The sequence below is a fragment of the Oxyura jamaicensis genome, chromosome 21, assembly GCF_011077185.1.
Source record: "Oxyura jamaicensis isolate SHBP4307 breed ruddy duck chromosome 21, BPBGC_Ojam_1.0, whole genome shotgun sequence".
Classification (NCBI taxonomy): Eukaryota; Metazoa; Chordata; class Aves; order Anseriformes; family Anatidae; genus Oxyura; species Oxyura jamaicensis.
The window spans coordinates 7,430,816-7,442,270 of NC_048913.1; the positions used below are offsets into that span (position 1 = coordinate 7,430,816).

The 11,455-nt window shown below is 52.2% G+C and overlaps 1 protein-coding gene across 1 annotated transcript in view; it reads left to right on the top strand.

Moving 5' to 3' along the window:
• The window catches only part of SDHB (succinate dehydrogenase complex iron sulfur subunit B), a 9,909-nt gene extending 467 nt beyond the window's left edge, over nt 1-9,442 (top strand). Inside the window, exons 2-8 of the mRNA XM_035344765.1 lie at nt 566-693; nt 1,936-2,021; nt 4,021-4,157; nt 4,462-4,578; nt 6,832-6,933; nt 7,139-7,261; nt 9,220-9,442. Of these exons, the coding sequence (XP_035200656.1) occupies nt 566-693; nt 1,936-2,021; nt 4,021-4,157; nt 4,462-4,578; nt 6,832-6,933; nt 7,139-7,261; nt 9,220-9,297 (771 nt within the window). The 3' untranslated portion in view covers nt 9,298-9,442. The remainder of the gene's footprint in view (nt 1-565; nt 694-1,935; nt 2,022-4,020; nt 4,158-4,461; nt 4,579-6,831; nt 6,934-7,138; nt 7,262-9,219) is intronic.
• Nucleotides 9,443-11,455: the final 2,013 nt, after the last annotated feature.

Below are 11,455 nucleotides of genomic sequence, written 5' to 3' on the forward strand. Positions count from 1 at the left end.
ATGTGAGGGGTGGTGGGGAGGGTCTGGGGGTGAAGGGGGCTGGGGAGGGGGTTGCGGAGGGTTTTAAGAGGGAGATGGGGGCTGGAAGGGGGCTGAGGGATGCAGGGGGTCCAGAAGGGGATAGTGAAGGGGTGGGCACGGGGAGAGGAGCAGTAAAGGTGCAGCCTGTGGGGAGAACTGGGGAGATGGGAGCTGGGGCAGGGAGCCTGCAGGGGAGAGGAGCTCCTGGGGGAGCACTGGGAGGAAAAGGCCCTCGGTCCAGGGCAGGGGAGGGACACGGCTGGGGGATTCTCAGGGCACCTGGGGGGCTGGCACAGCCCTCAGGGTCACCCTTTGGTTTTGGGATCGTTCCCCCTGCTTCTTGTAAGAGGAGAGAGCCCCAGGACAGAGCTGGCCGCGTGTGCCAAGGTGCGCTGCGCTGGCAGATCCTCGGAAGGATTCCTGCACGCGTGCCCGAATGCAAAAGCCAGCGAGGGATCCTGCAGCTCTCGCCTCGAGACGTTTTGTTGCCGGCTGAAAGCCGCCCAGAGGGACCTAAGGGCTCTTTGCTGCTGTTCACATGCAGATCTGTCGGGGAGCACAGACAGCTGCTGCGGCCGCGCCGCGCATCAAGAAGTTCTCCATCTACCGATGGGATCCCGATAAGCCTGGGGACAAGCCCCGCATGCAGACGTACGAAGTGGATTTGAATAAGTGAGTGCACCCGGGGAGGGAGAGGGCTGCTCGGCTTCCCCGGCAGGCAGGTGCGCCGGGCCTGTGTGTGCGCGCGCGTCAGCTGAGAGGCGATAACGCAGGGCGCTGGAGAGGGTTCGGAGCTGACAGCTGAAGGTGCCAGAAGTCTCATTAGGCTCCGGGGATCGTTAAAAGCACGTTAGAGCAGTTGGGGAGGCGGCGCCTCGGCCGTGTTACGCAGCACGTCAGCGCGGGAGAGGCCCGGTGTTATTTTTGATAAATCCTCCTGTGACCAGGTGGGATCACTGCGCCCCCCCTCGCCCCCCGGTACCAGCTGTGACAAATAAGTGTCCCCTGAGTGCCAGCGTCTCACCAGCTGTCAGCAAACAGCCACTTGGTTTTGTGACTCCTGGGAGGTTTCACCTTTGTCCCTGATGGGTGCCGAAGACATAAAGCGTTCGTGGCTCCAATGAGCAGTATTTACATGGTTGGTCTGGGGGCGTGTTCCGAAAGGAAGCAGTTCTAAGCACAGTTCATAGTCCCAGACCTTGGAGATAAGGAGGAAGTTTGATTGTCTGCTCTCACTTAATTACTTCTGGCCTGCACACTCCGGTGTGGGACCTTTCTCCATGACCCCACAGAAGGGTGCAATCTGCCCTCTGGCGTGGAGACCTTGGCAGGGGCACACGTGCCCTGACTTCCTTCAGCTGCTGCCGTGCTCTTGCTGGAGGAATTCACCTCCAGCCCCTTCTGAAGCGTTCCGATAGAGCCGCGCAGCTCTGCGTGAGAGCCACGTGATAGCGAAATCGAACTTTGCTGCTTCGACTTGCACCAGTGAATCATTTCTGGGTGTTGCCTGCCGTATGTAACATCACAGGAGTTCTGTTTGCTTTTGCATGGGACTAACGAGGACAGGCAGACTTGTCAAAACCTGACTTCAGCGGCGAGAAGGGGCAGTACGGCGCGTTGTTGGCAGGGGTGCTGCCTGAACCCTCTCTGGCTGAGCCAAATCTGCTGGGCACCGGCAAAATAAATGGCTCCTGCCCCGCGCTGAGCCGGGGGCGAGCCGCTGGGCCGAGGCGGGTGGGTTACGCCGCTGAACGAGCGATCTCTGTCTTGTTGCCTGGGATTGGCAAAGCCAAGTGTGTGCTTCATGGTGTCTGAGATGAAAGTCCTTGTCGGCGCCTCTTAGCTGGCGCTGGAGATAAAGCAGGGAGGGTGGGGGAAATCACGCGGCTTCACTGAGTTTGTTCTCTGCTGTAGATGCGGGCCCATGGTACTCGATGCCCTGATCAAGATCAAGAACGAGTTGGACTCCACTCTGACCTTCCGCAGGTCGTGTAGGGAAGGTAAGGAAGATTTGTAAGACTGCTAACCTGACTGTTGTCCAAACAGAAGCTAAGGCTGACGGTGTGTGTGTAACCAGCGGAGACCTTCGGGGCAGACCGCAGCGTGCCGCTCTTCTCCTCCAGCTGTTGCCCCTGGAACACCTCATTGAGGCTGGCAGGGGAGTTAAGAGCTCGCGTTCGCAGGGTGTGATCACCCAGCAGCAGGCTGCAAGCAGTGTGCTGAGACAGCCCCGGCCATTCCTGTTGGTCCTCACCGTGTTCATCTTGCTGCCCTCCAGGGACAGGCTGCGTAGGGAAGTTTGGCAAGAGAGGTTACAACAACAGGATCGAGGGGAAAGACGTGGCAAACGGGAGGGAAACGTAAGGGGCTGCTTCACGTGGTGCTACTGAGGAAATAACTGGGTGTAACTGGAAGGAGCGGGACTGACTTCTAGGAATAGCTTCAGGAATCTTTTTTGGCCCTTTGACTAAGCTGAACCATTGAGCAGAAGGCCATCTGGTGGTTCTGCACAGCAGAGTTCCCGGCTGGCGCAGGTACCAATCAGCGTATTTGTCTAACTGCACTCACACTCACCGGCCCGGGTGACGTTCTTCCCCGGGGAAAAAAAATCCTAATTCGTGGGCAACGTCGGTACGCTGAGCTTGAGGTGGGTGTGGGAGCGCGGGAAGGGAGGATGCCTTTATGGAAGGCTTTTCATTCAGTGGGCTGCGTTCGCAAGGACTGGAGGTTTAGGCCTGATTTTCTGATGCCTGGAGATGTCCTGACGCAGATCTAAGTGAAAAGCACCCCTCAACGCAGCCGTTTCCTGCAGAATCTGCATAGCAGGCAGAGGGATTTCATCCAGCGTGGCTGTTCTCAGTGCCTGATGTTTAGGTAGCAGACGCGCTTCCTGAGCCGCTGGCAATAATTGCACTGAAAAGTTTTCTTGGGGCATCAAGGCAGATTTTTCCAGCTGGGCTGGTTTGGTCTTCTCCTTTTCTGCCATACAGGAAAAAAAATCTGATCGCGTGTTTGTGTCGCTTACTCGTGGGCCCGTGTCGGCAGCCTCCCGTTGTCTTGGTTCCGTCTCAGGCTGACTGAGAAATGCTTGTAACCGTTTCTCTCGTGGTGGGCGCAGCCCCGTTCGATTGCCAGCCTTCGCCTGGCAGTGAGGGCAAGGCTGCCAGTGCCCCGGGTGCCGTGGAGGACTGGCTCGCTCAGCGCGAGGAGCGCTGGCGTTTCCCTGACTCACGCCAACTGATGCGTGTCAAATCCTCTGAAATTAGTTACGCCCTTCAGCGCTTGTTGTCTTTCGATGGCGACGTCGTAGGCATTGGTCTGATCTGGATGCCAGAGCTCGCTGCTGACCTGAGCAGGGTCTGTGACGGTTCTGCAGTGTTATTTTCTTGTAACCTTGCCCTTTCCTGGGCTCCGTCTGTTCCTTACCGAGCAGCGTCACTTAACCCATTTGTTGAGCTTTTTATGTGCTGTTCTGTGAGCGTCTGTCCTCTCACCTGTAGGAGTTAACAAAAGCCGCGTATGGCGTGACCACAGCCTACTACAGAAAGAAACGTCTGCCTTGGGAACTTATTTTTGTGCTCCTGACCTTTAGAGATGCTTCTGACTATAACTGTAGGGATGCATCTCCACAGTCCCAGCGTTAGCTGCCCCCGTTTCGAACTTGGGAGCAAAGCTGAATGTTCTCCACACCCCCAGCAGCACGTACAACTAGTGTGTGACGTGTGTGGTGAACTGTCTGAGCCGCCTGTTTTGCTGTGGAAGGAAGTTCAGCACTGAGGATGTGTTTAGGCATTAATGAGAGCAACTCCAGCGATTATTCTTTGAATAGCAACACGTTTGGCTCAATGGCAACTTCTGGCGTTTTCCTTGTCACGTACAGAGTTCCTTAAGGACAACGGAAGGGAAGACAAGCCGGGGGCAAGTTTGGGGCCCAGAGGATCTTTCTCAAGTGGGATAAAAGAGTAAACATCGAATGCTTTGTTCTCTTCTCCCACTCAGGCATCTGTGGCTCTTGTGCTATGAACATTGCTGGTGGAAACACCCTGGCCTGCACCAAAAGAATCGACCCCGATCTCAGCAAGATCACTAAAATCTACCCTCTCCCCCACATGTATGTGGTGAAGGATCTCGTTCCGGTGAGTATCTGCCCTCTTCAGCTCGTGACCAAGAGTGACACCATCCCAGGCGGCGTGGGGTTTGGGTTGGATTAGGAGGGATAATGCTGGGAGATGGCAACGAGATCACAGCCCACAGCTCACGTCTTAACTCCTGCTGATGCTCTCTGGCTTGGGTGGGTCTGCTTACCAGTGGTGACTAAATCTCGCCTCGCTAGGAGGAATGCAGCAGGTTGAGGTACAAAACGCCTTCTGATAGCAGGCGTTCGGCCTCTCAGACATCAGTCCCACGTAACGAATGATCTTTTTGCCTTTTGACTTCCAGGACTTGAGTAACTTCTATGCACAGTATAAATCCATTGAGCCTTACCTGAAGAAGAAGGACGAGTCGAAGCAGGGCAAGGAGCAGTACCTGCAGTCCATAGAAGACCGTCAGAAACTGGTTACCCTTCTTTTCTACCATTGAAATCCCTTCCAGATAAGAGCAGGGTTACATGTTACCGTACAGTAGTTTCTGGTTCCTTTAATGACAAAGCTGTCTAGCACAAAGCCTGGTGTGGGTGGAATGTGGTCCCTGAAATGCAGAGTCATGGCATGTCTGCATTGCTAGGGGTAACATTTGCTAATGAAATGCAGAACACAGTTGTGCTGAGGACTCTGACCTCATTTCCACCGTCTGTGCCGCGAAACTTGTGTGTTTGTAAAAACATTGTGAAGGGCAGAGGCTTGTAATATTCCCGCGGAGACCAGACGCTGCAGCTTACGCCAGGATGTGGGCTGTCAAGCTCAGCGCCGTCTGCGTTACCTGGCTGCAGCATGCTAAGCACTGCTGTCTTGTCATTACTTGCTGGATTTTACAGCCCTGAAACTAATGGCAAAAGCTAACCCTGTTCGGATGTGGGGACACGTGGTGTTGGTGAGAGTCTTTGGGCGTCTGTCCTGAGTGCTGCGTTATTTTCAGGGGGTTTCTGGGAGCTTGGTGTTCTTGGTTCAAAGCTTCTGCACAAAGCTGAGGAACCACCTGAAGAGGTGGGGGGGAATAGCATCTTAAAAAGAGCTTGTAGTGCAGGTAAGTTATTGCCTGGATTTCCTTGGCGGCTGCAGTATTGTTAAATCAATTTCTCTTTTGTCTCCGGCCTGCCTTGGTGGATCCTTCGCTCGGCAGTTTGAAGCTCGGCCTGTCGATGCTCTGCTGTGATCGTTGCTGCAGCGCAGTCACTGAGGAGGCTCGGAGTGGGCAGGCAGCGTAGATTTTGGCAAGTGGTAGAAGGGGTGAACATAAGCAACGGAGAGGAAGGCTGATTAAAGGGGATTTAATGGAAACACGTGAGCTGCAGCCTAGTTCTCTGCAGCGATCTTCAGAAGTTTCCCATTATGTGTGTTTGCTGTGAAGTTAGCATCCGATGAATAGACTTGTCCGGTGCCCAAAGTGTCAGCAGCACCATGCAGCTAGTGCTGTCGAGTCTTAACAACCACAGGATTTCAGTTTCAAATAGCTTCTCTCAAGGGCAGCAGATGATTTTTCTGCACTCCTTCATAATGTTATCTGATGGCATGTGTGAGGACGAAAGGAATTCTCCCATGCTTTTTGTGAAGCAGCATCTTTGAAGTCACCTTTTTATTTAAGGAGAAATGAGCAAACCTCCAAGTAGCTGCAAGAGCTGTGTGTGAATCTTTCTCACCACTGGTAAAGTTGAGTTTTCTTATCACTTAAGTTCCTCTTGCTTTGGGAATAGCTTGCGTGCTCAAGAAACTGGTGGACACAAAGGCAACCAAAAACCTCTCACCTTGTTCTTCAAATCATCAATCGTTTGCGATGTTACAATTACAAATGAGACAGATTTAGAGCAAAAGGTACCTGTGACCCAACTAGTTTTGGCAAGTCCCAAAGCACACTGGAGCAGCCCTTTCAGTGCAGTAGATGTGCTACAAGTTCCCAGGGGCTTCTGGCATTGTGTGTCTTTTTAAGCTAAACTTAGCGAGACTCTTGTCCTAAAAAACAACTCCCAGATACATAGTTGAAGCCAGACTGGACTCTTCTGGGTTGGGGAATTGGTTGAGATAAGACTTTGGAGACTTTTCTGCCCAGTGGTACTTCCATGTACATCTACCTTTCATTTCTTCAGTACCCAAAATAAAAAGGCCTTCAGCCCTGTAAAAAGGACACGATGGCCAAAGACCCTCACCGTTCCCCTTCTGTAAGAGATCAGGGATCCCCTCAACATACGTGCTAAGCGATGAGCTCGGCACCTCTTCTGGGCTCCTGGGTCGTTTTTGCTTGCGTAACATGGCCTTACATTGCTGATTGGTTGTGTGTTTGTGTGTTCTGCTCTTTGGCCACTCACTGGGACGGGCTGGAAGCAAGGCAAATCGGTCGATTTTCACTTCTTTTCCTCAGTTTTTATTTTTTTCTCTGATTGTCACAAAAAAAAAAAAACAACATAGGTTATGACAGGGGCCACGGGTGGAGGATTGTGTGCCTCTTGTTTCAGAGGCCCCGTGTGTAAGATTTGCTTTCTGCCAGCAGCAGTTCTTCAGCGTAAGGCTTTCAGAGTCGCAGGATTGCATTGGGCTGCTAGAGAGGAAAGTGGTGAGGGAAGCACATGCTTGTGTAAATCCCCTCTTTAAAACAAAAAAAAGGCTTCATCAGGTTTTTTCTGGAGTGGTTTGACTGTGGTCTTCCATCTGTGTGCAGGACGGACTCTACGAGTGCATCCTGTGTGCCTGCTGCAGCACCAGCTGTCCCAGTTACTGGTGGAACGGGGACAAGTACTTGGGTCCTGCGGTACTGATGCAGGTAAGGACAGGGCTGTGCATCCCACGGGACTGCTGAGGGACCCTCATCTAAAAGCCCCGCAGATACCTGCGAGCACAAGTGGGACAGCATGACGTAGTCCAGATCTTGGGCCGGAATTCCTGGGTTAGGTGTTGCTTTTAAAATATCACACCAATTACTTCACCCTGAAGAATCATTCGGTGTGTCAAATGACACTGACTTTCAGGCCTATCGCTGGATGATTGACTCCAGAGATGACTACACAGAGGAGCGCCTGGCACAACTGCAAGACCCGTTTTCTCTCTACCGTTGTCACACTATCATGAATTGCACGAGAACTTGCCCAAAGGTATGTGTTCTTCTAGCATATGTCCCTGCGGGGGTTGCTGCCTTATTTCCAAGCACCCCGTTTCAAACTGGTAGGAAAATGCCCACTTTTTGTTCTCCCTGAGCTCTCCTTGGCCTGTGTGCTTCTTTTGCCTCTTAAAACAGTGGGTTAGCAGCGGTCATGCCTGTGACAGTGACTGTACAAGAGGATGTGGCAAAGTTTGTGTTAGACATCACGGGAACATCTCTTGTGTTGCTGAGAACCTCTCTGTTTCCAAGATGTAGGATTGTGACCGTAACCTGATGATGCAAGGGACGCTGCCAGGAATGGTACAGGAAGATTGTCCCCTGTGTAGTCCAGTCAGTGATGGTAGCCTTGGGAGGAACACGCTTAACCCCAGCACGGTGCTAGCTTACCCTCCAACAGCAGCAGCTGTCCCTGCTGTGTTGTGCAACTTGCGTAACGCAGAAGATTATGGCAAGTTTTCAACGCCTTTGGGGGATGTGTTTTATGCTGACATCCTGCCGTAAGGGCATTTCCCAGAAAGTCTGTTCTGTCTGGTATTTCAATTGAGAACTGAGCAGGCTTTCCCAAATCAGTGTGTGCTTCTTCCTCATCTTGGCGTTGACTTCGGGCCTGTGGTTAGGCAGATAATCAAGTTTCATGTTCCTGCTAGCCGTGTTATATTCTAGTCAGATGTCGCTTGCACCTGATGATAAAGCAAAATTCTTCTCAAGCTGTGAAGTAATAGGAAGGCAAATGTTGGAGTGGATCACGGATGTGGAAAAATAAGGTCCTTGAGATCTGGACTGACAAGTGTTTGTCAGGAGCGCTGCCTGCCGCTTCTGTGTATTCAACGTGATTCACTGACTACAGATAATCCCCCTTTTGTCTAGGGTGGATTATTGTGATCTGGTGTCAGCCGTAGTTCAGATAAAGGTGAAGGTTCAATCTGAAGATCTGCCTGTACCTAGTGCAGGGAAATAGCACAGTGGGGCTTGGTCTGTCAATTAAGAGATACGTTTATGGTTAATAACACGTTTCCTCTCACAAGCTGTAATCCTGGCTGTTGTCTTGATCAGCTCCGTAAGGCTGCGCGGTGAGCTGTGCACCAGGGTAATTTCCTGGTCGTGCTTTGTCTCGAGGTGCTGCTGCTGTCCCTGCAATGATACAGAGCGTAGCTGTGATCCCCCGCTCTCGCTTTGAGATTAGGCATGCTTGGTTGGCTAGCACTGCTGCAGGATTAAGGGCCTCTGTGACATGACATCCGTCTGTTTCACAGAAAAACCTTGTTTTGGAAGACATAGCTGCCTTTTGCACAAGGAACATTTTCATCTTGTGACTTGCCCACTTCCCCTAGTGCCCTCAAATGTACAGATTTTTTTGTCTCAGGTTAGGAAAAAACACACATTTCTTGTACCATCACTGCCAAGCAGTTTCCTGCCTCCAGAAGTCATCTCATAATACCCTTAGAAGTCCTGAATTGAGTCCTGCTTGAACTTCAGAGCTCCTATCGCTCACCCACTTACTCTTCTCTCTGATCCTTGCAGTGCTGACTAAAACCAGTCCTCTATAGTCAAAAGAGCATTTTTCTCAAGCAGCCTCCAGGTAGAGGAGGTGTGCTCCAAGCTGTGCCCGCTCCCAGCTGGAGCAGTGCCAGTCTGACCCCGGGCTGGATGCTCTTCCCTTGTGCATCGAGGCTGGAGCGCAGCGAACCTGCATCAGCGTGCCTTATCCCAGGGGGCTGCGCGTGCTGCAGTGCCCAGCCTGCCCTCGGTATCCTGTGTGCTGCCAGCACTTGAAGTGCGGTGCTGGGCTGGGCTCCAACTTTAAAAAATGGGTGCTGAGCACCTGCTCTGCCAGCTGTTTTGATGAGTAGCAGGGTATCTGTGAGTTTATGGAGACTTGGGTTGAAGCCAGGTGGGGGAGGATACTCTAACTTGCTGATTTCGGAACTCACCAGAACTTTCTCTTTTTAGGGTTTGAACCCTGGCAAGGCAATTGCTGAGATCAAGAAGATGATGGCAACGTACAAAGAGAAGGCAGCCGCTGCGTAACGCTGTTCCCTAACTGGAAGTGTAACACGGACGTGCTTTACCTGAAAGCGATTTATACCTGGTTGAGCAAGAGAAGTCTCCAGGGGGAATTTTGATGTTTTTTTTCCATAGGCTTGCACGTACAATAAATACTGTAAAGAAGAAATAAGAGTTGCTGCTTTACTAACAATACTGAACCAATGCCTCTGCCTCGTGGGTAAGCTTGTAGCTAAGAATCCCCTTTCTGGTTTGCAGTTCTGAGTGTATCAGAGGCTGGGGTCACCTCTGAGGCTCTGCTGTGGGATGGGAGTTAGAAAGTGGCCCCACAGCAGCGGGTGTTGTGCTGATGAGCAAGGAGAAAACAATGGCAGTAGCTGGGAAAGTGTTGGAAGAATCTCACCCTGTTCTGAAGTCTCTACCTGGGCTCCTTGATACGGAGCAAAGCAAGGCCCTGGTGCTCGGAGGGTGCAGATGTGTGGCAAAATACTGGTGGCAGTGGCAACTGCCACTGGTAAGGTCTTTGTGTCCTTCCCGAGGTTCCTTACAGCAGTGCTGTTGTAGGGAGGAATCCCAGTGAAGTCACTGGAAATGAGCTGTCTTGACATGGCCCTGCTGAGAAGCTTATTTTTTTCCTGAGTCCTAAAATAGCTAAGATTTATCAGAGCGTGAAATGGTGTTGACACCTTCTCTTTGCTTTAGCAGAAGTGGTTTTAAGCTCCAGATTTCTCAAGCTTGAGATATCCAGGGTAGGGTGTTACTTCATGCAGCCTTTTGCAGTCTTAATGCTGTGCACGTTAAGGGGAAAAATAATTTTTGAGTTGGATTTACCCTGATGTGGAGCGCCCAGCGCAGAACTGTGGGTAACCCTGACATCCTGATCAGAACATGATAGAGCCTGGGAGGGGTGGTGAGACAGGAAGGGCTTTCTGTTTCACTGTTTAACAGATTTTTGCCTAGATTAGTAAAGTCTCCTAGAAACGTCACGATGGTGTGCTGCTGCTGAGGCATGGTCTGCCGACAGCCAGTGGGCAGCAACAGGTAGCGGGGTGGTGTAAAAATGCTGCTCTGTACAGCTCTGGAAAGGCTTACCCACAAAATGATTTTCTTTTCCTTATGTTTCTGCCCGCAGTAAAAGCCTTGTGGGTTTCTTGAGAAGCCAGGCTGATCTTTCAATACTCGCAGAATTACCTAACTTTTTTTTTTCTTGGAGCTACATCTCTGTGTTCCTGAGATTTGATGCAACACAGAGCCCCGTAGGTCACGCATTTAACATCTGGTTCTGTCTGACAGCCTGCCTTTCCGTGCCCCGGTGTTTCCCCTCCCTTCTGTGCCGTGGGTGAGCTGCGGTTAAGGTTTTGCTTTGTTTGGGGTTAAAAAAACAAAACCCGAGACTGGGTTTTGGTTTGTTTTGGTTAAAAGTTACGCAGAGTGGTTGAAGCGAGTTGTATGGAAACGCAGGGCGGTGAGGAGCTCCAGCTCCTCTCTGCTTTGACTGCCCATGCAAATTCTCTTCTTGTTTTTTTTCCCAGTTCTGCACAACTGCAGGTAGCGTAAGCACAAAGCTGCTTCACCGGGAAGCACGGGGCATAGCAGAGCCCCCATCCCAATAAAAGATTTGGTTCATCTCCCTGAAAAGAAACCTTACGTGAGGCTGCCCTGCGTGTGCAGGGGGAACGTGACCGCTCTGCACGTGCAGGGGCTGCAGCTGGGCCGGGCCGTGGCTTTTTCTGGCACTGATTTTGCAGCGGCTGGGGACCGGGAGCCCAGGCTTCAGCCGGTGCAGCCAGCTGGGGGGGCGTATTTAGGTCTGCTTCCCCCAGCTGAGGAAAGTTTGGGGTTGCTGGGGTTGCATCCCCCTCGCTGGAGCCTTGAGGGACACTTGCTGCAGCCAAGGGTGCGAGCAGCTGGGGAGGGGGGATGCAGAGCTTGGGGTGGGTTGGGGGGGCACAAAGCCCTTTGGGGGCATGGCCTGGTGCGTTTCCTCACAAGGTGGGGGGCACAAAGCCCTGTAGGGACACAGCCCCGTGTGTTTCCTCACAAGATGGGGGGCACAAAGCCCTTTGGGGGCACAGCTTGGTGCGTTTCCTCACAAGGTGGGGGGGACTCAAAGCCCTGTGGGGACACAAAGCCCTGCGGGGACACAGCCCGGTGCGTTTCCCCACAAGCCGCAGGGGCGCAG